This window comes from Phoxinus phoxinus (assembly GCF_949152265.1).
Source record: "Phoxinus phoxinus genome assembly, chromosome: 14".
Taxonomy (NCBI): domain Eukaryota; kingdom Metazoa; phylum Chordata; class Actinopteri; order Cypriniformes; family Leuciscidae; genus Phoxinus; species Phoxinus phoxinus.
The window spans coordinates 28,521,959-28,545,923 of NC_136889.1; the positions used below are offsets into that span (position 1 = coordinate 28,521,959).

At 38.5% G+C, this 23,965-nt stretch overlaps 1 protein-coding gene across 1 annotated transcript in view; it reads right to left on the reverse strand.

Moving 5' to 3' along the window:
- mcu (mitochondrial calcium uniporter) overlaps positions 1 to 23,965 on the reverse strand; it is an 89,998-nt gene that overhangs the window by 33,619 nt on the left and 32,414 nt on the right. The window contains exon 2 of the mRNA XM_079635937.1: positions 16,345 to 16,458. Within this exon, the coding sequence (XP_079492063.1) occupies positions 16,345 to 16,458 (114 nt within the window). The remainder of the gene's footprint in view (positions 1 to 16,344; positions 16,459 to 23,965) is intronic.

The following is a 23,965-nucleotide window of genomic DNA, read 5'->3' on the forward strand; positions in this document are numbered from 1 at the left end:
GAGAGACAGGAAGCTTGCCGCTTGGTTAGCATTCATGTATTTGTTCTCCATGGTGAAATGAGCGCACTACCGACCCTATGAGTCATATGGAGACAGATGGTCATAGGCTTCAGAGCAGAGCGAGTAACCCGACCACACAAACCTCACATGTGACTCGCTGGAGAATTCTCAGTGACGGGTGCGCAAATATGTGCACACGAACCCCAGCAACAGACTCACGGGAGGATCTTGGGCTCCTACAACACAACCTCATGGCAAATCATAACTGTTTTACGTTTTGGTGAATTGGTGGCTAATTCGAATGAATTCGTTCAATCTTATTCGTAGGTTTTCGTTCGATTTGCTTACGGCCAGTGATGGGTGTGTTTAGGGGTGGGGTTAAAGGTGGGCCTTCATGCTTGCTTTTTTCTATTTGTATGTTTTAGTACGATTCACATCATACAAATTCATACTAAATCATCACCTCGTAAGATTGTTTAGTTTTTCAGTCAGATCAGGTTGGCTCCTACAACAATGGCCTCCTATCCTGGAGACCTGCAGCTAAGCGTTCCTCTGCTGGAATGAATGATTTGCTTGTGGAAATGCTGATGGCTTATGTATCTGAATGCTGGCGTCTCCAGGGCCAAGGCAGGGTCTGCTAGGCTAGGGGGCGCAACTGGGCTGGGAGGAAGAGAATTAGCTCTTGCTCTCCCGCTGGCAAAGTTTCCGCTGCTTGCCTGCCTTCTCTCTGTGGCTCATGTCCTCAGTGTGGATGGCTGGGTGATACAGCAAAAAATCTCTATAAAATATATTTAAGCCTTTTGACATCAGATAAATATTTTGTTATGCATTTATCAGCTTAGAAACAACTTTAAAAGATGATATTTAAAAATATTTTAAAAAATCAGAAGAAAAACATTTAGAAAATATTTACACAAAAATACCACTATAGCCAAGTAATGATTAATATAAAGAAGTAACATTTATATTAAATTGTTTTAATTTATATGCACCAATACACATAAAAAATAAATATAAAAATCAAATGCATGTCAGACAGGGACAGTTTAAAGTGTCAGTTTTAGAGAATCATTAAATTGATTCATAGAAATAAAATTTAACTTACCAGCTCTAAGACCATTTTTCTTATTGAAATGTAAATTAGAGGCGCTACTAAAACATCTCCGCTTTAACGCTCATTCTCATATCTTATACTCGTGATATAAAGGATTGTGACACTACTCTAATGACAGTCTTTAGGAAAACTAATGGGCAATAAATAGCTCATTAAATCATTTAGATATTCATAATTTTGCTTAAATTTTATATCATGATCAAAATCAGTGCGAATACATCATGAATATTTAATATATCACCCAGCCAAAAGACTTAATAAATAGTTATTAATAAAAATGAGCCAAAGGCTTGGACATGACTTACAATGTGCGTTTGTGGAGTTTTCCAGAAGTCTTATAATTCATTCCCAAAGCTGTAGTAATTTAATGTTCATGTCAATGGACTGAAGTAATGGTGTCTGAGGATGGCTTACAATAAATAAAACACACATGCACATGAAAAGACAAGAAAAAAGGTTTAAATCACACATTATAGCTGATGTAAAATACTCTTTATACTTTAAACTTTGCAGTCGTCATGACAATCTGCGAGAGTCTTGCACAACACTGTCAAAAATATACAGTAGCATTCAAGAACACAATACATGTTTCCCACGATTGTGATTCCTGCACATGCATTAATGCCACATCTGATCCATTGCTAACATCTCATGCATAGTGAACTAATTCAAGTTTGCCTGATCACTAAGACAATAAATGTGAATGTTCCAGCAAAATCTGGCAACATATTAACTTGCACTTCGAACAGTCAGCCTAAATTTTTTATTTATTTAAGTGTGAAAAATTATTTATTTTCAATTAAGCTATGGAAGACATCCGCTGCATCCAAAATCAAATACTTCGCTACTAGATAGATTGTGAAAGACTGCACGCCAACAGAGAAGTATGACCAAATATATATATTTGAAAAACAGTAGGTGAATTCAATGGACACTTTTTAGGATTTGTTAACGGCGGTGAAGCGACGCAACTGACGGCGTTGGTCACGTGACAGTAACGACATGGCGGATGTAGAACATCTGAATTTCATTAAAGGATTCGTTCACTTCAGAATTAAAATTTCCTGATAATTTACTCACCTCCACATCATCCAAGATATTCATGTCTTTCTCTCTTCAGTCAAAAAGAAATTAAGGTTTTTGAGGAAAACCTTCTAGGATTGTTCTCCATATCGTGGACTTCAATGATTATCAACGGGTTCACTGTAAAAAATGAGGCTGCGATTTGTTATAACAACTTAAAATTTGTTGAGAAAGACAGACATGAACACCTTGGATGTCGTGGGGGTGAAACTATCAGGAAATTCTTTCCTTTCCTTAATCCTTTCCACACATTCATTCTACATACAAGAACATACTTTTTTAACAGTCAAAAAAAAGTTTCAAACCAAATGTAATATACAGTATGTGATTTTGAACACCGGTTTTGTGTTTATGTTTGTCAAAGCAGAAAGTTTGTCAAAGCTGTTATTCATTAATTGAATATTGAATCCTAAAAACCTTAAGGTTATGATTCACCCTTATCACAACAGTTGCAAATGTATTACTTATAGATAATACAATCTGTAGAGTTTCCAATTAACAACCACACACTAAACTAAACATAAGCTCCTTGAGAGATGAGAAACAATTAAAAACATATGATTCACTGAAGCGAATCAATGATCATACACAGTCACATGGGTTTCATCGGCCAAGAGCGATCAGGGATAGGCCTTCAAGGCTTTTTTTGTTTTTGTTGTTTTTTTGCAAGCTCATTGAAACCAGGGTCAAAGATTAAAATGCCATGACCCATTCATTTTCCTAAGAGACAAGAGGCTGAATCAATATTATTCGTCCAATACTTCAGCTTCACTCTTTCACTGCAAAGATTTTGCACGGTTGAACGAGCGCAAATGGATTTACTCTGTATTGACCGAGTTCATGGTTTATCCATCTAAAAAACAGACAAAAAAACAAAAAAAAAACGTTCCACTGTAACATCACTAAAATGTGGTGCCATTAAAATCAAATCTTATCTATTCAATTCACAGTTGCGGTCCATTTCTGTTAATGATGCCGTTCCTCTCCGGCACACACACGCCTCCCAGGAGATCAAATAAAGATTTGAGCCTTAACCGAAGAGAAAAGTGTTCAAACAGTCTTCCTTTTTACAATTATTCGGACATTTTTGGTCATGGAAATAAGAATACATAATAAATACATACTTCTTATTAATTATAATGTTTCTTTTAATGTTACACAGCAACATCACCAAATTTAACTTATTTTACACGAAAAGTTAGCAAAAAGGTCTATGATGAGTTTACTAAATATAGTCAAGTGTAATGAAAAATTAATTTAGTTATGGTCAAAATAAAAGGAAACATAATAAAACTGAAAAATATTACAGACATTTCTATCTGTCATTTTAAATAAATCTATCTAATTCTCAGAGGAGCAAAAAGCAGAAAAATAATTTGTAATTTAATCCATTGTTAGAGTGAGAGAAAAGCAAAGACGGATGTTCGGACGAGATTCAAATCACCAAGTATGCTTGCATAAAAAAAACATTTACCACGTCCGAATCGAGTTTAAAAGTGAGATGGTTCCACTTCATTAGCTCCTTCCCTATGGAGACTGTTGGTCATGATGCTGGTTTCACCAAACTTCACTCATCTGATGTACAGCACATCATGATATAAACACTAGCAAACACAGTTAAGTCTAATGTTTGTGTATGTGTGCTGTTAAACGTGTGTATGCCGTCTACCTGTAGGCTCTGATGGGTTCTCAGATCACATGGGGCCAAAAAACATTATCTTCCAGTTTTCCACAGGGAAAAAGAAAATCTCCAGGCAGCTTCAGGATCACAAACAGAGCCTAAAATACACGGTTGCCTTCACCACCACAAAAACAGCTTAACGCTGAGGAAGAATCCATTTACCATTTAGAGTGTGTTTTTTTCCCATCTCTAATAAAGTAATCAAACTTTGACAACAGGGTGAGATTGCCGAATTAAATGATATTTCTCTCTAGCATTAAACTGGGATTTAGTATTGTAGAATACATAAAAATACATAAGTGATTCACATTCTGATTCCATAACGGTTATTCTTATAGTATTCCCTATATACCATCATTGGCCAATTGCTAAATCATTCCAAAATCACTACAGTAACACCAAATAAAAACTAAATCTAGGAATACACATGAACCTGTCACATGCACATGTCTTCAAATACCAATAAATGCATATTTCTACAACAAAATATGCCTTTATACATACTTTTTAATCAGGAAACCAACAACGAGTCTTGTCGCTTATCGTAGTTGCCAAGGATGATAAACTCTTGTAGTTTTATAGTGTCACTCCTGGTTAGGATGCTGTGTTATAGTGAAATAATTTGCATCTCTGTACGCAAATCATTAAACAAGCTGGCTCAACAGAAGGATGCGTTTGTAAATTGGACACCATCATCCCAGGCAAAGAAAGACTGCGGGCGAGCAGAAATGAGCCAGATGTGTGCGCCAGACCTCATGCCCCTTGAAAAAGAGCATCCTCGCTCTAGGCTCAGGGAGGTAAGCTGGCATACACACTGAACACACACAACATTATAAAACCTTACGCTCACACTGTCTGGGCTTGACTCTGCTGCTTAGTTAGTTGCTGTTGTGTTGCATCATGGGCTGATTCCTTTTTGAGGAACTGTACCACAAACCTTTTCTGATTTCAGCAGCTGTGGTTAGACAATATATATAATAGTACATTATATATATATAACAAAAAGACACTTTGAATAAAAAAGAGGGGGAAAATAAGCCAATAACCAGGTGTTCTGTCTGAGAGAGAGTGCATGAAGGTTTGCCAGCTGCTGTTTAGCAACATTCAATTGAGGATGAAAGATACAACAGTGTGCTTTGTTGTTTAATTGTCCCATAATTTGGATGTACAATAGGGAAATCGTAACTATATCATTGATCCATGTATAATTTACCCGCCAACTCTCCCCATCCCCATTTACTATAAAACAAAAATTTAAATGTATTACAAAAAATACTTTTCAAATTTCTTTTTTTTCTTGCAAATTACACTGGTTTGAAGCTGGGATGAAACGGAAGTAGTGAGACATCTTTTCTTCCATATTGTGATGTACATCTCAAACAAATTATCTAAAAAGAAAGAAAATGTAGGGAGGGGACCAGCAGTACAGCAATTGTGTAATGGATGGAGAGAGATCTGAATGCAGTCGATTGTAAGAAAAGGACGAGGTTTTAAGTGGATTAAATGACTGGAAAGGTCTGGCAAATGTCACCAGAGAGAAGTATGTAATTTTACTGGAATATAGAGATATGACATTTTGATTATAAATTACGAGGTAAAAAAAAAAAAAAAATCGTGGATGAATTATTCACAATATGATCGATAAAATGCATTTAGAAAAATAGATGGGGAGAATTTTCAATTCATGCTGACTTCAACGCAGTAGCGGTTCTTGGTTCATTTCGAGTCGAATATGGTCAAAAACTAATGACCTGTGGATGAGAGATTGAGTCAGATGGTAAATCACTAACCGCTCTGATTCAATAAGTGAGAGAGCCATCAAACCGGAGTTGGGGATTGACTGGAGTCATTGACAGATTCATTAAAAAGAACAGGTTCATAAGAGTCCATTGTTCAGGAACTGTACACTTCTTGGGCTTCATTCATTGAATTTTTTTAACATTGCTAGCAGGAAACACTGCCAGAGTATTTCAGTACGGTGTTCCAGCATGCAGAGAAGACAAATGTTAAAAAATATGAACAGAACCAAAATGTTCCTTTCAATATTTTTAAAGAGATGAAACAAGTCCTTGTACAGTATGATACAGTGACAGACAGATTGTGATGCATCTCTTTACACACTCCCACACTCCAAACGTCCTCCTCTAGTGAATCACACAATATTTAAAGCATTACGCCTTAGGAATTCAGGGCACTTTTAAACAACGCGTGACCTAATCTAATTGAGGCAGATGCAGAAATGTCCACGAGGAACTGGATTGTCTGTGTTCTCATTTCGCTCTGCAGCAGTAACTTGATTTTCTCAGTTCTAAAGAATGCTGTTCTTTAAGACAGGAAAGGTTAGACGGGACTGAGAGGTTTGCGAGGCCGAAAAAAGACCACGTCTCTTGACTGCCAAAACGGCAGTTTCTAAAATGGGGCTTTTCAACTTTTGGGCCCTGCTAGCATCTCTGAAACAAGAACAGGAGAAGTTCACACTACAAAATACGCCTGTGAAAAGATAGAAGAACCGTCTATTTAATATATAGAGCCCTAGATTTTCTGTGATGCAGATAGCGCAGTGGAAATTACTGTATACCGTGGAATGTTGAGGAATTTGGCAAATTTTGGATGAATGAATAAAAAATTAGGGCTGAATTTTAACAAATTGCAATATGGACTATAGTGCCTGTGAATGTTAAAATGCAAAAAGACTGCTATTTAATATGAAGTCTGCATGTTCTGCACATGCTCAAGTTTCCAGCATCTGCCATCTCAATATATGTGGATATAAGTACATGAATTTCATCTCTAGAGCTAGCCTGGCTAACGCCAGACCCAATTCTCGTTGAGACTTGGGTCTGGGAACCACATGTGCATTTTCTCGTATTTGAGGCGTGGTTTACGAATGCGCCGGCGCCGTTTATTGGGTGCTAAGAATGTCTATCAAATGCGCCTGTACGTAGCTCATAGCCAATCGTTTCCATTATACCAGATGACGTATGTAGAGAAATGGTTTAACGCCAAACGCTGCTCGTTTTTCTAAATAAAATTGCGATCTAAACTACTTAGAACAATATCTAAGGCTGCATCAAAAGGTAGCTTCGCGTCTGCTGCCATGTTGACTCCATAGATATAAACAAACTGCTTAGTTGTGTCGCAAAGATGTCGTCATCGTCTTGCTGCTCCCTCCCGTTCTGTGATTGGTTCCCTAAACGAGGCGAAAATCAGGTCCATGGTTTCCATACTGCCTTTCAGCGAGAATAAAATCGCGCTGCGCAAAGGCAGTCTGGGGAAACCCAGGCTACTCTAGAGCTGCTCTGAGTGTTGCTTTACCAGCATTTCACCCTTTCATTTGATAAAACTATCGCCATTATTTTTAAGAAATAACACTTTTTTTGTCTCCTTTCATGTAAACTGTACTTTGTACCTCACAGCACTCTGTTGGCCAAAAAAAAAAACCTTTTCCCATTTTATTTGATTACTTTTTAAAAGAATAATTCAATTTTGTAGGAATTTATTTTATTAAACCCTTTTTTAATAATGTAGGGAAGTATTATTGTTAAAATTTAAATACATTATTGAATTATTCAAGTTTTGTGAATTATTCTCTTCAGTATTTTCAAGAGGTCTAATCCATAACAAAAGGAGCAGAGGAAATTCAGCTTTAGTTACTGTGCAGTTTGCCGAAGGTCAGAATAAATGAGAGCATTGTGAAAAAGCAATATACCACAATTCCAACTTCCTATCTGAATGGGATTCGAATCCTCAGAGGACACTAATATTACTTGATCCTGAAAGTTGTGCGAGGACAACACAGACATGTCTGGGATTAAAATCAAGACATGCACATCAATGTAAAATATTTACATTCATGCACTTGGCAGACGCTTTTATCCAAAGTGATTTACATTGCATTTAAGGTACAGTATGCTTTTTATCTGGTCATGCTTTCCCTGCGAACTTCATCTCCAGAGCTGCTCTAAGAGTCACATCAGATTTAATTTCAACTGTGAGGGCCCTGTTTTAAGGATCTAAGCACGGCGCAAGTGCACTTAGGCCGTGTCCGAATCCAATTTTCCATTAGTTTAACGACAAAAATGGTTGGCGCGCGCGGCACGTGGTCTAAAAGGGTTGTCTCTATTCTCTTAATAAGTAAAGGGTGTGTTTTGGGCGTGACGTGCAATAAACCAATCAGAGTCTCATCTCCCATTCCCTTTAAAAGCCAGTTGCGCTCGCGCCATGGCGGATTCGCAATTTACATGGCGGAATGTGCAAGCGGAAAATTGAACGCTTCTCTAGCGAAGAAACGGATCTGCTCGTGCGCGAGGTTAAAGCGAGACCATCTACGGGACAAGGTGTACGTACGCGCGTTGTGGACCCGCCTATAGGTGCATATTACTAACGCACTCTTTAAATAACAAAAACATTTATTGCGAAATTTACTTTAGACCAGGTTTCAGTTGGTCAATGGCGCAGTCTATTTCAGTTTCATCAAAAAAGCAACGCGCCAACAATGCGCCTGAACACACCTCGTTTTCAGACCAGCAGCTCATGGGCGCACAAATGGGTGCAAATGCATTTGCTATTTAAACAATGTGGCGCAGTACGTGAAAATGAAAACCTCGTCGGGCTGAAACTAGCGAAAAACACTTGCGTCGTGCCTGGCGCTGCATTGCACGGTGTATGACAGGGCCCTAAACCTCTGCTGTGCTGCACTTTGTTTTTACAAAAAAAAAACATTTGATTATATGCACTATAAACTAGTACCGTCTCTGATACAGTGACACTAATGTGAGCAAGTCTATCACAGATGGCACATAAAGGGATCTTATTAAATGGTGTTTCTGATAGGGCTCTCTGGACCCAGCACTGCAGCATGTTTACTCGCGGCATATACTTCTGAGAGGCTCATTCATTTCAAGCAAGAGTTGCTATTCTCTTGTTAGGCAGAGTGTCTGCCTGCACGTATAAGCACGATAACAATCGAGTGTAGAAAAACAGGCTTCTGCCATGGAGAAAATTGTGGAAGAGTGCTGCAGATATGGCTGAAGAGAGCAGTGGTCTCTCTAAGCCGTGTGTGTGTGCAGCTGCACATTTCTGATATAGCTTCCCTAAAGACAGAAAAAAAGAAGAAGAAAAAGCAGACTGGAGCGTTTGAATGCGTTGAATCAGAGCGAAACGAAAGGACGGCACTCCGACTTCAGTCCATTTGCATATCCACTGATTTTTAATATTTTTTTCTCCATTCTGTCACCTGATGGAGTTTTGGATCCTTGCCACGGTTGCCTTGGCTTTTGGATTGCTTAGTTGGGGACATTTAATATTCAACAATATTATTGATCTGCCTTAAGGTGGACGATGATGCAATTTTCTTCTATAAACAAACTTTGTTGTGTTATTTTCATGTTATCACTGTGAAGATGCTTTGATACAATCTGTGTTGTAAAAAGCGCTAAATAAATAAAGGTGACGACTTAAAATTTAACTAAAACTCACAGGAAAGACTGCATCACATCACATCACATCACACGAGATTGATGGATATTGCTTTTTCATGACCATATACTAATATATATATATATATATATATATATATATATATTGTATTTGGCACACATAAATATTGTCACATTCTTTACTTGCTTAATAGAAAAACATTGTGAGCCAAGTTGTTCTCTATGATCTACTTGGGCTTATGATACTTTTGAGAAACACAACCCAGGTCTGACGGATGGAGTGTTTTTACTCGGGTGGCTAAAGGTCCAATAAAAAAAGGTCCTTCTCAGCATGACGTGCAATTGCAGCAAACATTGGCGAGTATGGATTTTTTTTTACGTTTGCTTATATTTTTGTCCATTTATAGGTGTTCTTAATCTTTTGATTATTACTGTTGCCTACTGTAGTCATTCCGCATGTGCCAGTGATTTTAATTTACAAAAATGTTGGGTTCATTAAAAAAAATGTAGCCCAGCAATTAACATAGGCCAATCTAACACTGGGTTGTCTGAATTACCCAAATTATATTGTTTTTCACTTAGCATTTTCTTTTGAGTGTAGGCATGATTTCTCAAAAATGCAGTTTTTTAAAGAATCCTAACAAGACTTCAATTAACATACATTAGAAAAGCGTAACATCAAGAAAATGTCAGAAAGCAATAGATACTAAGGCTCTTAATGGTCAGTGCCATTAAGGTGGGTCTAAGCGAAAGCCAAGGTCCATTTTGTTAATGCAGCACACCAGTTATTCCCCTCACCTTTTCTGGCTGTGTCAGTTAACCTATCCGGCATCTCTCTCAACGTGACGTGTTGTTTGTTGGGGTAATTCTGAATCGGTTTGTGCCTGTGTGTGTGCCTGTGTGTGTGCCTGTGCGTGTGTGTGTGTGTGTGTGTGTGTGTGTGTGTGTGTGTGTGTGTGTGTGTGTGTGATTAATCACATCCATATGAGAATAATGCTGAGCACAGCTCTCTCTCTCTCTCTCTTTCTCTCTGAGAGATAACCTGTCAGTGGAGGAAGAGAGCTGCAGCTCAGGGCAATCGATGCAGTGTCTGACCCTCAATACAGCAATGCAGGAAGAGAAAGAGATAGAGAGACAGCGAGAGGGAGAGAGACAGGCAGAGACACCCAGCGAGACATGCAGCCAAGAAGAGATTTATTAATTAGGTTATACAATCTACTGGAACATAAGTTGTGTCAAAATATTGCCAAATCTTTTGAAATTGTTTAATAGGGAAATACACTGTGGAACAACCAAGTTTATACATTTGAACAAGCTCATTAAACAATTTTTGCATGATATTACAGACTGGGAAAATAACTCCACGACAGCTTTCATTTGATCAAACCCCTGAGTCTATCATCTATTTAAACGCAAACCCTCTAGCCGTGCAAACTCCATTTCACACTTTGCTGTTCTGAAACATCCGAGCACAAATGTGTTCTCAGTATTGCAGCAAGAGGCACTAGAGTGGTTGTACTTCTACCGTTTTAGCTCAACTACTCTCAGAACAACAATGTAAAGAACATCTTATGGAGCAAGTGCATGCGTAATTTCTATGCAAAAATAATGACTATTTGCAAAGAGGTTTCCTCCATCTGCTATTGGTCAGATGTACTCTTAAAAAGAAAGGTTCTTTATTGGCATCAATAGTTCCATGAAGAACCTTTAACATCCATGGAACCTTTCCAATGTGCAGATTCTTTATAAATGGAAAAAAGGTTCTTCAGATTATTAAAATGTTCTTCACACTACGAATAAAAATGGTTCTTTTAAAAGCGGTTTACAGAAAGGTTCTTTGGGGAACCCAAAATTGTTCTGCTATTGCAGAAAAAAAAAAACCTTAGTCTCATGCCATTGGTTATGCTGCAACCATCCAATTGGTTTAAACATTTCTGCTGATGTACTTGAGGCCTAGTGGCCGGGGAAACATACTATTAACCAATCATATCATATCCTGACATGTTTCACCTTTCTCACCATCCAATCAACTCTCAATCACCAAAATATAACCCAACTTTTAAACATTTCCTCCAGTCGCAGCACACAATAAAATGTATATTTTTGTCCTAACCAAAAGCAACACACAATGAGAGACAGGGGATTCTATTTTTGGGATAGTTTCTATTTCTGCCACGTCACAGCTGACAGCTCAGGTACTGATTATGTTTTGTATGATATTACAATGGTTTCTTTTGAGTTTGTATAACGATGTGCATAACTTTAATAGACAATGAAAGCGACAACGGAGATCTATTAAGATTTAGAAAATAACTCAAAAGAACGTTCAAACTGTGAACAAACAAGTATATTTATATTCCATATATTCCATGACTAAGTTTGCATCAGTCCCTTATGTACTTATCCATTCATTTGCAAGTGCAAAATAGCAGTGCATTTCACATACATACTTGTGATTCATTTTGTAGCGTTAAAAGCTACACCTGGTGTGGATAGACAAATTGCTTGTCGCTGGAATCTTATTGCATTGCGTACAGTTAGGACAATGTGTTAGTCAATGTGAAATCAATGTGAAAGTCCTTTACAGTATATTGTATTTTATATTTATATATTCAAATATAGTATCAAAACAGTAATGGTATTAAAAGAATGCTTTTTAAGCACAAATCACACAACTTTTTCAGGCTGTTCCAGTCAATGCGCACACACGTTGATGTGTAACGACAACAGATACATCTGTATAACTTTAGAAGAACTTTACGATTTCTCCCATATGCACGGTGGACCATCTCAGTCTTAAGGCCCTAATTATACTTCAAGCTAAATCTGGTGTGATGTAATTTCGAAACAAATCAGGCCAAAACAAAGTGTTTTGTGTTTGTTTCGTGTTCGTTTCAGGAGTTTCCAAACAGCTTGCCAAAGCGAACTTTGCAGAAAAGTTTGCTCTGGCAGGTAAATAAACCTATGAACTACCATTGGTCCTTGGCGATTACATAATATGTAGGAGTGGCTCTGTGGCTCCGCCGCCTTTAATGTAGAAATCGTGAAGAAACATTACCACTGGAGAGCCACTTTATAGTAGAAAATGCAGTTTTTTTAATTCTAATTAAAAAGACACTGTTTCTGTACACCTGAATAAGTTGGCAGAACTCAAAAAAATTAGGGCAATCAACTGCCTCAAACTTTTTAAGTTCGGAAATTCAAAGCTTAAGTAAGCAGAACTAGCAGATTTTTATTTTGTACTTAAACATTTCAAGTTGGGAACAATTAAAATGTATGAGTACTCTAATTCATACAATTAACTTAAAACTTTCATGTAATCTCAATGTGACCACTTTTATTAGTATAAACTTAGTTAGCTTTAACAAGCTAATCCGCTAACATACTAATTTGTTAATACATTAGCAATAATATGTTATACAGAAGCACTTGCTGTATGAGCGCAACAATATAAAGATATGATTTGCTCTCTAATCAAGCTGGATGTGCACTTGTCACCATGATGGTAACTATCCTAAAACCAACATTAACAGAAATTCTTCTAAATTAGCATAACAAAACATTAATCACTACTAAATCTCCCACTTAACATTCGTCTGGCACAAAAACAAACATTAAATTACACTTAATTTTAGCATTTACTCTCCCTTTCGAGTGCCATCGGCAAAGCATGCTGGGAAATAGAATAAATAAATAAATAATTTCATAAAACTCAAAACAATGAAACAGTTCAGTTTACTTAAAATATATCAGTTCTGTGAACTTGAAAGAAAAAGAAAGTGCTAAATACTCCAAAACAAAAAAGTTCATTTGACTGAGCTAATTAGTTTAATTTAAGTTTGTCCTACTCAAACCAATTACCGGTAATTATTTTGAGCGTTAGGGTTTACAGTAAAGCTGCTTGCTTTAAACAATCTATTGTATAAAGTGGTATATAAATAAATGTTACGTGACTTTACTGGAGTGTTGAATCGCAGAGCTTGTGCAAACATCAACATCGCTGTGATGCTTTCTGAACTGCGGTTATCTCACGCCAGTCATTTTTGTTGCGAGTTCATTTTGTTATTGAGAGTAAAGCGTGCAGCACATATTTACATATTCATCTGAACATCACTCTCAGCAGCGTGGACGACGTCAGGATGTTCACTAACCGAAGAACGAAAAAGCAGTGAGGATTTCGGGGCCTTTATACAGTCTCTGATATCCTGCTTCACTTGGAAATCAGATTACAGAACTAAAATGGGTTTAACTGACTTTAAAGAGGTTTACAGCTGGTATGCCACGACTTTCACACATGCTCTTTTTTTTCTATAAAAACACACATTCTGCAGCAGTAAAGACACAGCTAGAGATAAAAAGGTGAAAGGAGAGAAAGAGAAAGTCTTGGCACTCTCTCTCTACTATCCTAAAGAGGTTGATAATGCGCTATAATCTATTCCTTCATCAAATCCCTCGGGTAGGAAAGAGAACGCCTCCATTTCACACTCAACACTTTGAAAATGGGACTTTTCTAAAGGTCACACATTTTTTTCCCATTTCAATAAACAAAACACACACACACACACACACACACACACACACACAGAGAGAGAGAATCATCCTAATGCACCAGCAAGAAGCACGTCGAGCACTCACACAACAAATATCCTCCTCTGATCATACATTTTTCATGTCCAAGACGCAGGAAGATGATACGCATCCCTATTTGAAAGATGTGAACACTTTCCCTTACAGGGATGTTTTAATATCATGTGTGTAAGCCTCACTGGTTTTGCAAACCAAACTAGGGTTGGAGAAAAAAAACAATCCTAATGTTTCTCGGGGCAGATGCTGAATTGATCTCCTGTCAATGGGAATTACAATGAGTAAAAACCAGGATGAAATGATCATGCTACAGGAGACATCAATTCGATTATGCTTGGATTGCTCTTCAGGAACACGGCAAAATAAAAAGCCTCTGGGAGTCTGAATCACTAATATGAATCATAATTCATTAGAGATAAACACTCAAACATTGAAATTAATATTATAGTTTTTTATTGACATGAAATCAACATGAGACAGCGTGCACCAAATTTTAAAAATGTTTGAGGGGAGTTGATCGGGAATTGACTTCAAGTATACTTTGGGCTTATACTCGGTATACTCCGCTCACACATGAGCCTTACATTTTTTGCACAACACTAGCTAGGGCTGTTGTTCGCGAGTGAACAACCGGCGAGTTCCTGTGTTGGCGCACACTATCAAATGGAGAATCCTTTGAAAGGTTACTTTGAGCTTCATATGTTGATGAAAGGCCGTTATTATTCTTTGGAATAACATGCACTGATGGATTGAGCATAATAAGACCAGGACAGTACGGCCTATGAACTGCGTCTGTGACGTGCTGTTTATTACCAGAGGTAGTCGTTCTTTTCGGTCCTTAATAAAGTTGTTCGTAAAAACAACCTGGAAATAATGAAATAATAAATGTACATTTTGAACATTTGCATATAATATACAACGACTGCATGAGAAGATCAGAAAGGGAAATGAATGGAAAGGAAATGATGCAACGTTACGCAACTAATCTTTACATGGATCTGAGCTCTTTAAACTGCACAGTCAACGCCTAACCAACTGCTCCTCCACAGGGGAAAAAGTATTATCTCAAAAGGACAAGTTACTTAACTTATGATTTAGAGTCCAATTCTCACCATTAACAAGTTGCATATTATAATGTATATTACTGGTACTAGGATATTGGCCGTTAAACACATATTAATGCCTTATTCTGCATCTCTTAATCCTGCCCAATACCTAAACTTAAAGGACAATTTTGTCGCAAAATGAACCTAGGGGTAATTAACACATGGTGATCGAAAAAGATCGTTCTCTGGGATGTGTTTTAATTATAATTGAATGTAAAGAGTTTTATCTCTAAAAACTGATTAGCTTTTAACGCTGGTATATGGGGCATTGAATAAGTACAAAGAAATCGCTAGTTAATACAGGCAGGAGCCATCTTGGAAAACAGTCTCGACCAGTCGAGCCATGAACGCCGTGCTACGTGAGATGAACTGTGACTTAACCCTGTGAGGTCGGCAAACGCGCGGGCGCGTTTTGCTCATTTTTTTTTACATAGCAGCAAAATAGACCTAAAATACTCCGTCAGTTTTGGTCATACAGCCTTAAGAAATATGAAAAAATAAGCTGTTAAATGTCTACTTTTTTATGTGTCCACTTACAATCGAAATAAAACATTGTGCTATTGTAAAATAAAGAAAGTAAACAGGGAGTGCTTTCTGCCTCTCCGTCTCCGTGAACTTTTTTTCTGAAGCACGTCTCTAAACTCAAACAAAACTCAGCGAATACTATTCACTCAGACATACGCGACGTGTACTGTCTTTATAAAGTATCTTACATACTAGCGTTAAAAGCTAATCCGTTTTTAGAGATAAAACTCTTTACATTCGATTATCATGAAAACATCCCAGAGAACGGTCGACTCGGTAACCATGTGTTAATTGCCCCTAGGTTCATTTTGCGCCCGAATTGTCCTTTAACAACTACCTTACTAACTATTAATAAGCAGTAATTAGGAGTTTGGGGCAAAAGTCGTAGTTAATTTGGTAAATAGTAATAATTTGACCCCAAACTAAAGTTTGACCCTTTTGTCTGTATTAGTAAAGACTTATAGCTTCAAAAAAAATACAAAATTATAGTTTTAAATGCTTCTTTTTGGGCTGGAGCAAATAAGCTGGAGAAAGAAACAGGAGATGTCACTCTCTAGGGAAACATTCACAATTTATGCACTTGATATGGATTTGCAGCCTTATATTGAAGTCCAGGATGTGAAGTCCACAACACTGCAGGTGGTTCAGAGGGAGGGCACATGAGCACCCATTTTGCATTCGTTATGTGCCCTCCAAGTGCTGTGTATGTGTATATGATGTTAAATCACACATGTACTGTAGAGACAGAGGGCTTATGGTCAGCATGGGTCTCAAGCATCACACAGTAGCTCAGACTGTGAATAAATCACTCACCTGGGCTGTCAGAGTGGCACTGGGGTGGCAGAAGAGAGCAGACCTGGCACCTGTTCTCAGACCGTGTGCTCTCCTGACAGTCTGGTGACTTCCAAGGGAAATGGACAGCGCCTCCTGCAGGAAAGGAGGAAATATAGAATATCAGTCTTTGAAAATGTGACATTTAAGTACAAGAAATGATCATAAAAAAATAATGTGCACTTGAAGTGGAAAAGCTGTATTCACAGGTGGGAAACATGAAATTCTATGTGATACATGAATTGCTGAGATGTGAGGTTGGAAGGGGCATATCGATTTTAAATATTGCGTATATTTATATAACCATGTATAAATAAGTGATAGAAATGGATCAATTTCATCATTTTGAATTTAGATATCTGACTTGAATGCATGATGTTAACAGAAGCCTAGTCTCAGCCTCAGACGGACAGTTGGCTGAAGGTCTGATGCATATGGCACACAAAACTGGAAACGCTTCAGGAGTTTCGAAGTCGTCATCTGATTGGTTGAATTCTACACGATTTCCGGGAGACGTGCATGTCGTGTTCTTTATCGGTATGCCAAGAGACAAAGAAGCTGTGACGCCAAACCCCGTCATGGAAGAACGCCGTCGTGTTTACAACTGTGACAATCACTTATCAGGATGGATTTTCAAAAGTATGTGAAGTATGTACATTTCACAACATAGACTCTTTAAAATACATCCGAGAGTGTTACACACCGGCATGTTATTGTAGGGACATCAACATTATATTTTTACGCCCTTAAACGTGACGAGTAACAAAACGTTTCATTGGGAGCAACCTGTCTGACAGTTGTAAGTCTTCTAGTAGCTGTGCCGAGAGAAATCTGAATCATTCCCTTCTGAATCTCGCAGAGACGGAGAGCGTGAGTATTAGCTGTCCATGAGCAGCAGGAGCAACTTTATGACTCCCTATGGGCTTCTCCCTTGACTTCATGCGACTTTATGCCTCCACGTCCCCCCGATTGCTTGCGAGCTTCTCCGCCTGTCTATACGGCAATTTCTCGACTGTGCGACAAAGAGTCGTGTGGTTATGACGCAATCGTAAATCCATTTTTACAAAAACTGCTTCTACGGGGCCATAACGTAAGATACAAGGTAACGAAGCCTTTTATACATTGTCGTGTTTCTTTAGAAATAAATAATGGACAAATGGAGTCTTTAAATGCCTCAGATGTAAAGTTATTCGCAGTCAAAGTGACGCCAAAATGAATGGGAGTCAATGAAATGCTAACAGCAGGTGATGTTCTGCTAGCCAATGGCGGCCCCCGGGTAAGCTTCGGTTTCCAGCTGATGGATTACCCCCTTGGTTGTTCGGTACAAAATTTTAATACCTAAAGGGTTAATCTCGGCAATGTCAGTGAGCCAATAAGCATGCAGCATGATTGGCTGTGACGAGGCATCAAGGAAAAAGGCTAGTTTACGCCGGTTACGCTCAGAGATGTGGCTCACACGTGAGGCTGTAGTGTGTAAAGCGTCCCAACCCCCATAGATGACAAAAGTGTGGCTACATTTCACCAGGCTCTATGCAAACAGCGTTTGATGCAATATTTGCGACAAGATAATTGCTGCCAGGACCGCCAACACGACAAATCTGATGAAGCACTTGACAATGCACGAATTCATTAAACTTACGAGCAGAAAGTTGCTCAACCTTCGACTGCAAGAAGAAGTGGAGCGCATCACAAATGAACTGAAACTTGGAATAGGCATATAGAAAGCTTGAAAGTCTACTTTTAAACGCACCAATTCAAATCGAAAACAAATACTCTCTGATTATGTAATCCAACTGAAAGGTGCATTTCTCTCTATAGGCGCTATATTGCGGAGATGACGAGTCAGCAACATCAACTTCATCTGCAACAAACTGAAAAAACGTTTTTTTAGATAATATATACTGTATTCTTGTTTAAACAGATTTCATAAAATTGGTATCGAGGGAAAAAAAAGTGTCATTGAGGAAGTAGCGAAGTCAAGGGATCGGTATAGAAAATCTGGCTACGTGAGACTAACAAAAGCCTGACTGAAGTTTCAGTTATTTTAGTAAAACTCAAAAATATATTATATGAAATTAACATTCAAAATTGTGTTCATTTGTGAAGATTATCATAACGAACAAACGGTGCATGAATCAAACTTTTGTTGGTCACAGAGGTCATTTTCTGCAGCAATCCAAAACGAATCAAAAAGTCGTCCTATTGTTTGTTTGTTTTTATTGAGGGGCAAAAATGCTACTTCCGGGTTGGCCAACAATATGTCCTCACTGCAGCACTCGATAGAGAGAGAAAACTGAAAAAAAATTCAGAGAAAGCATATGTTGTGTCTGTAATTTTACAGTGTCATGTTTTTTTTTTTAAGTGTAGTAAAATAGGCTCTTGGAAAAATAAACATCTACAATATCATTGCTGCAAATAGTTTTTTTTCAGGACAGTTGAAATTGTTTTCTGATACAAACTGAAATTTGAACTATTACAACCATAGCATATACACACCTCCTTTCATTTTACTCATCATATAGCAGCTGTTCCCTATCAAATTACAGCCAGTTATACACATTACAAATTAATAATGCAAAAGCTCAGGATTACAGACAGATGCAGGTGGTATGTCGCATCAAAGAGGCCGAACGCAGCAGGGGACAGAGCGTGGATGCGAGGGAATATGTAGGCGAGGTGTAGCACGGGTTGAGCAGGGTCAAGGACTCAAATGTCTGCAAAGCTCTTATCTTAAGCTAATGCAGGCGCCGAGCCCATAGATCTCACTCTCGACTTCTGCAGTGCATTTGAACAGCTCCCAGAATGATAGATAAAAGGTGTCATGTCCATCACCTCAGGAACGAGAAGAAAGTAATAGAGAGAAAATAATAGGCCTGCGTATGCAGAGCGAGAGATGGAATTTCAAACACGTTGTGTCACCAGTGTTTAAGCAGGGAGTTGTGACAGGACAGTCAATGCGAGCAACTAAATCATTTTGTTGAACTGACACAGTCACAGGCATGAGTGAACCTCTCAGCCACTCATCCATGACAGCGGCAATTAACCCTGCCCTTTGAACGCTGAGGATATCCCTCCTTCAAATCGTCTCATCAAAACCTCCATTACTTTTGCAACATCCACTTATAATATAATAGTCAAGGAGTTTCTTGTAGTCTCAACAATTAGGCATCACACTTACAATCTTTTTCACGGACCATCTGATGCATATTGCACTCAAAAATGGCAAGCACTCTCTCAATCTGCCAAGCTCTAATCTGGGGTGCGTTTCCCGAAAGCATCATCAGCCAACTATGGTCACAAGTTCCGTCGTCGTCCGCGTAGTTCAACGAGGCGGTTTCCCAAAACCATAGTTTTGACGAACAATCGCAAAGAGCATCACAAAGTGTGTGATTGGAACGACAGATCTCGACCTCCTCTGGTTAGAAGCATAGGTTCTTGTTTGCATGACATGTGGACTCAATCAATCCTTATCTTGCGAGTACACTCTGTATCTTTTACAGAATACATAAAAATGTGATTTACATATTTTAGTTTGTCAAGAGATTTAAGGCACAGTTTTTGAAGACTGCGCATGTGCGAACGTGCTCTATAGTGCATATGAACGAGCCTAGATTGAATCTGGAAATAAAGAAAAATAACAGACAAAGGAGAAATATTCCTCAGATGCCATGTCCGTAATTTATCTTGAACAGCTTCATTAAAAGTAGTTATTACTCCACTACCTGCGTAACATCATTAACCAACGTGGTACAACGACCAATTTGCGACAAAATGGTTTCGGGAAACAGTCGAGACTAGCTAGTTGATTTCTTCAACGACACATCTTACTAAGGTAGTTAAGAAGCGAGTTACGTCTTTGTTCGGGAAAGACACCCCTGATTGGTTGGCTTTGCATAACTTCCAGGACTCAAGTACCGTTTTTTACAATACCAGGCCGCATTTCAGGGGAAGAAGTAAATGACAACGGTCCAATTAATTCCCAGTGGACAAAATTATGTCCAGCCTTAAATTTTTTCTTTTTCAAGAAGCCGTTTCACTTGGATACACGTCACTATTGGAAAGAAACGACTATTTGCAAGCTGTTTCATGCCGTTAAATTGGTTATTTCAGACACCTGCGAGTGATACAAAATAAATAACCAGTAAAAAAAATAAAAATAATAATAATAATTCTTCACAATACTTACAAAATATTCCTGTGGATTATGCACAAAAACATTAGGTTTCACTTTTTGATGGTCCTTTCAACACATTCTGTTGACTAGAAGTAGCATTGCACCTGTCTACTAACTCTCATTAGAGTGTTTTAGAGTATTAGCAGACTGGTAGGGTTAGGGTTAGAATAAGTTGACATGTACTTGCAAAGTTACATATAGTCAGTCGAGTGTCTGTTGTGGAGCATCAAAATAAAGTGTTAGCAGATATTAAGCAGACAGTCTACTAATACTCTAATGAGAGTTAGTTGACGTAGTTGCAAAGTTACTTATAGACAACAGAATATTCAAATTGTAACATAAATAACCTCTGTTATGAGTAAACTAGTTATAGTTTTATTGCAGTTGCAGCAGAGGTGGAAAGTAATAAGAGAGGAAAGGACTCCTTGAGAAATACTTGGGTCACCCGAAACGCTGTTGTGATACAGACCTTATGTGCCAGAGAATTTCGTCTTTGAACTTCAGTTTTTGCGATAGCCCTGTATATTTCTATAGCATCTCTGTCGAAGTGTAATTAGCTGGTGAAGTGGATTTGCTTATTGTAGAGTAGGGCTGTCAATCTTCCTCTATAATACTATTCGAATTTCATTCCTTATTTTATTTAATATTCGAATAATATTCGAATATTAAATGCTCAAATTCATCCTATTATTAATATTTGCGACATTACACAGGCTTATGAATCGTCAATGCCACTATAGCATTTGGTTGTTGTTACACGTTCTGTCCACTAGAGGGACAGCTAACATTACAATAAACATTTAGAAACGGGTGATCGCGTTTTTTTTTATTAACAATAAAACAGCGGAAAAAAATGAATGACTTTAATTTGGCAACTTTAATGGACATTTTTCCACTGATCAGTTGTCTGATGTTGTGTCAGAGTTTCACAACTTCACAACCCATTGGCTCAAGCTCGTGAATAAAATCTTTAAATCCAGACCCCTGCGTGATGTTGATCGGTCTCATATCTTTACAGATAAACCGTGTCAGTTTGTCTGTAATCGCCTTTTGGCAGACAGCTGGTAAGCCCCGTGATGAAGAGAGAGGCAGAAAAGAAGTCAATCTTGCCTGTTTTAGCAGCGGTTCCTTGGACAGATCGCCTAGCTTGTCAGGGTGTAGCGCTGTCAGATGTGCCCTAATGGTGCGTTCACACCGGACGCGAATAGCGCGTCAGGCGCGAGTGATTTCAATGTTACGGTACTGATCCACTTGTCCGACACGAATGTCGTGTGGTGTCGCAACGCCACCCCACATGTGAACGTTGATGGGCGTTCTTCTAGTTTACCGCTATGGGCGTGGTTTTGAGCCAGCGGCCAGTCAAAAACAAAGGACCCGCGAGAGACTTCCCTCCGTCTCCATGTGCGTGCTTCTATTGGATAGACGCCTCGCGTTCAACGGAATTCATTTGCATAAAGATGGGCATCGGCCAGCTTTTTGACGCGCGGCATTTTTTCAAATGAAGCGCCGCCTTCCCGGAATGCTTTGCGAGCGCGTCAAAGTCGCTTGACGTCACCCATAGGAATATAGTGGAGTGCAGCGCGACAGAAGTGTTGCACGGACAAGTGGATCACCGCCGTTACAGTAAGTCAATGCAAAGACGCGTTACGCTCTTGACGCGCGAATGGACAAGCGTATAACTAGACGCGGCAGGCTAGAATTTGACGCGCTATTCGCGTCCGGTGTGAACGCACAGTAAGGTTGCAAGTTGAGGAGTGATATTTCATTCAGATTTAGCATATTCTGCAAATTGCCATTTCTTTAATTGTGATTTTCCCATTTATGATTTGAAATCCAAACACCTTCCACACATCGCTTCTCAAATTGTCAGGAGTGGTGATCTCCGTTTCCGTGGAGACATTCCTCGCCGCCATTATTGACAGTATTGTTATGACGATGCAGCGTGGATAACGCGCACAATTGTGTTACGATTAAAAAATGTATTGTTTATCAGACGAAACAAAAGCATTTCATTTTCACATGCGTGTGTAAGCCAAGTTGGCGAGAAAGGCAAGATTGCATATTATATTAAAAAAAAAGCAATATTCGAATAGTAACTTCAGCATTCGAATGGTATTGATTTTTTAAATATTCGAATTATATTCGAATTTCGGAATTCGTTCCAACAGCCCTATTGTAGAGTAAATAAAAGTTATCAAGAGCATTGTAATGTTTGAAGCAGGCGTCATAAAAACATTCAGTAAACCAGGAAGAATTTAAAACATGCGGTTCATTAAGATCACGTAAGATGCTGTGGAAATACAAACCGGAAGACAGAACGCAATGAGTGCAGCTATATAAGGTCTATACAGCACTTCTGCTTGTATGACATTAAACAGCCATTCAAAGATAAATATGCTGGGACAATGAAAGTTGAAGTGCTATTGACAACTCAAAGGTTTTATGTTGCATGAAAGGTAATAGAGCATGTTTATGTGGTGAATCTATTGTGCCAGGCATTCAGATAAAGTAAGAGGTCTGCTGGAAACTAGTGTTGTGCTCAGCTGTGAGACTTCAATTAATCCAGTACACTGGAAGTAATGGTTTACGAAGACCTGAGGTTAAAAGTGCATGCTTAGTGTAATTTGTTAATTGTACCCCGTGGATTCATATGCGAGAAGATTAAAAAGAACAGAGGCTGAGAGGTTCGACTTAGGATAATAAACTAGTTTAAATTGTACACAAAATAGAAAAATAATCTGCCACGTCTTCAGTCATGTTGTTCTAGCAAAAACAGAGCTGCTCTTTCTCCTGTGTGTTTCCCACCAGATATCTTCACACAGCAGTTCTCCTTATCATTGCATGAGACTGGAACAGTTCGCATCCTTTGATGCTGGGTGGGGATTTCCAAGAAACGCAAAGTTACGAAGTTATCTCTCTGTGAAGGGATAAAATATCATGTCATGGTCACTGGCTTTTGAATTTTGCCCTGTAGAGTGCTGTCATTTTGCCAAACTGGAATACACGTGGTTGCTTTATGACAGTTTTGCAGTTTATTAGCCAGTCATAGTTAACGGCACCATGACAAGTTTCCCCCCAAGGATCAAAAGAACAACAATCCCGCTGTCTGGTTTTCTTCTGTCAGCACAATGACAGCGATTTTATGGACATGTCATCTCTTGAGGCCTGTAGACACAGTGACCATGAGCACAGGCTGACAGATTCAAAATGTGCAGACTTTAAAAAAATAGGGTGAAATAGGGTTTTGAACAGCTAAAATATATTTTCATAAACAGTAACTAAAACGTTGGCTATCAAATGCAGGGGAATAAATGGTCTGTTGTTGACAGATATGTCAACAACACTGTGGGAACCACGGGAAAGTCACAGTTTAAAGTGGCAAAATATGAAGTCGCAAATATTGCCTCAGCAACTGGTTAAATATTGATT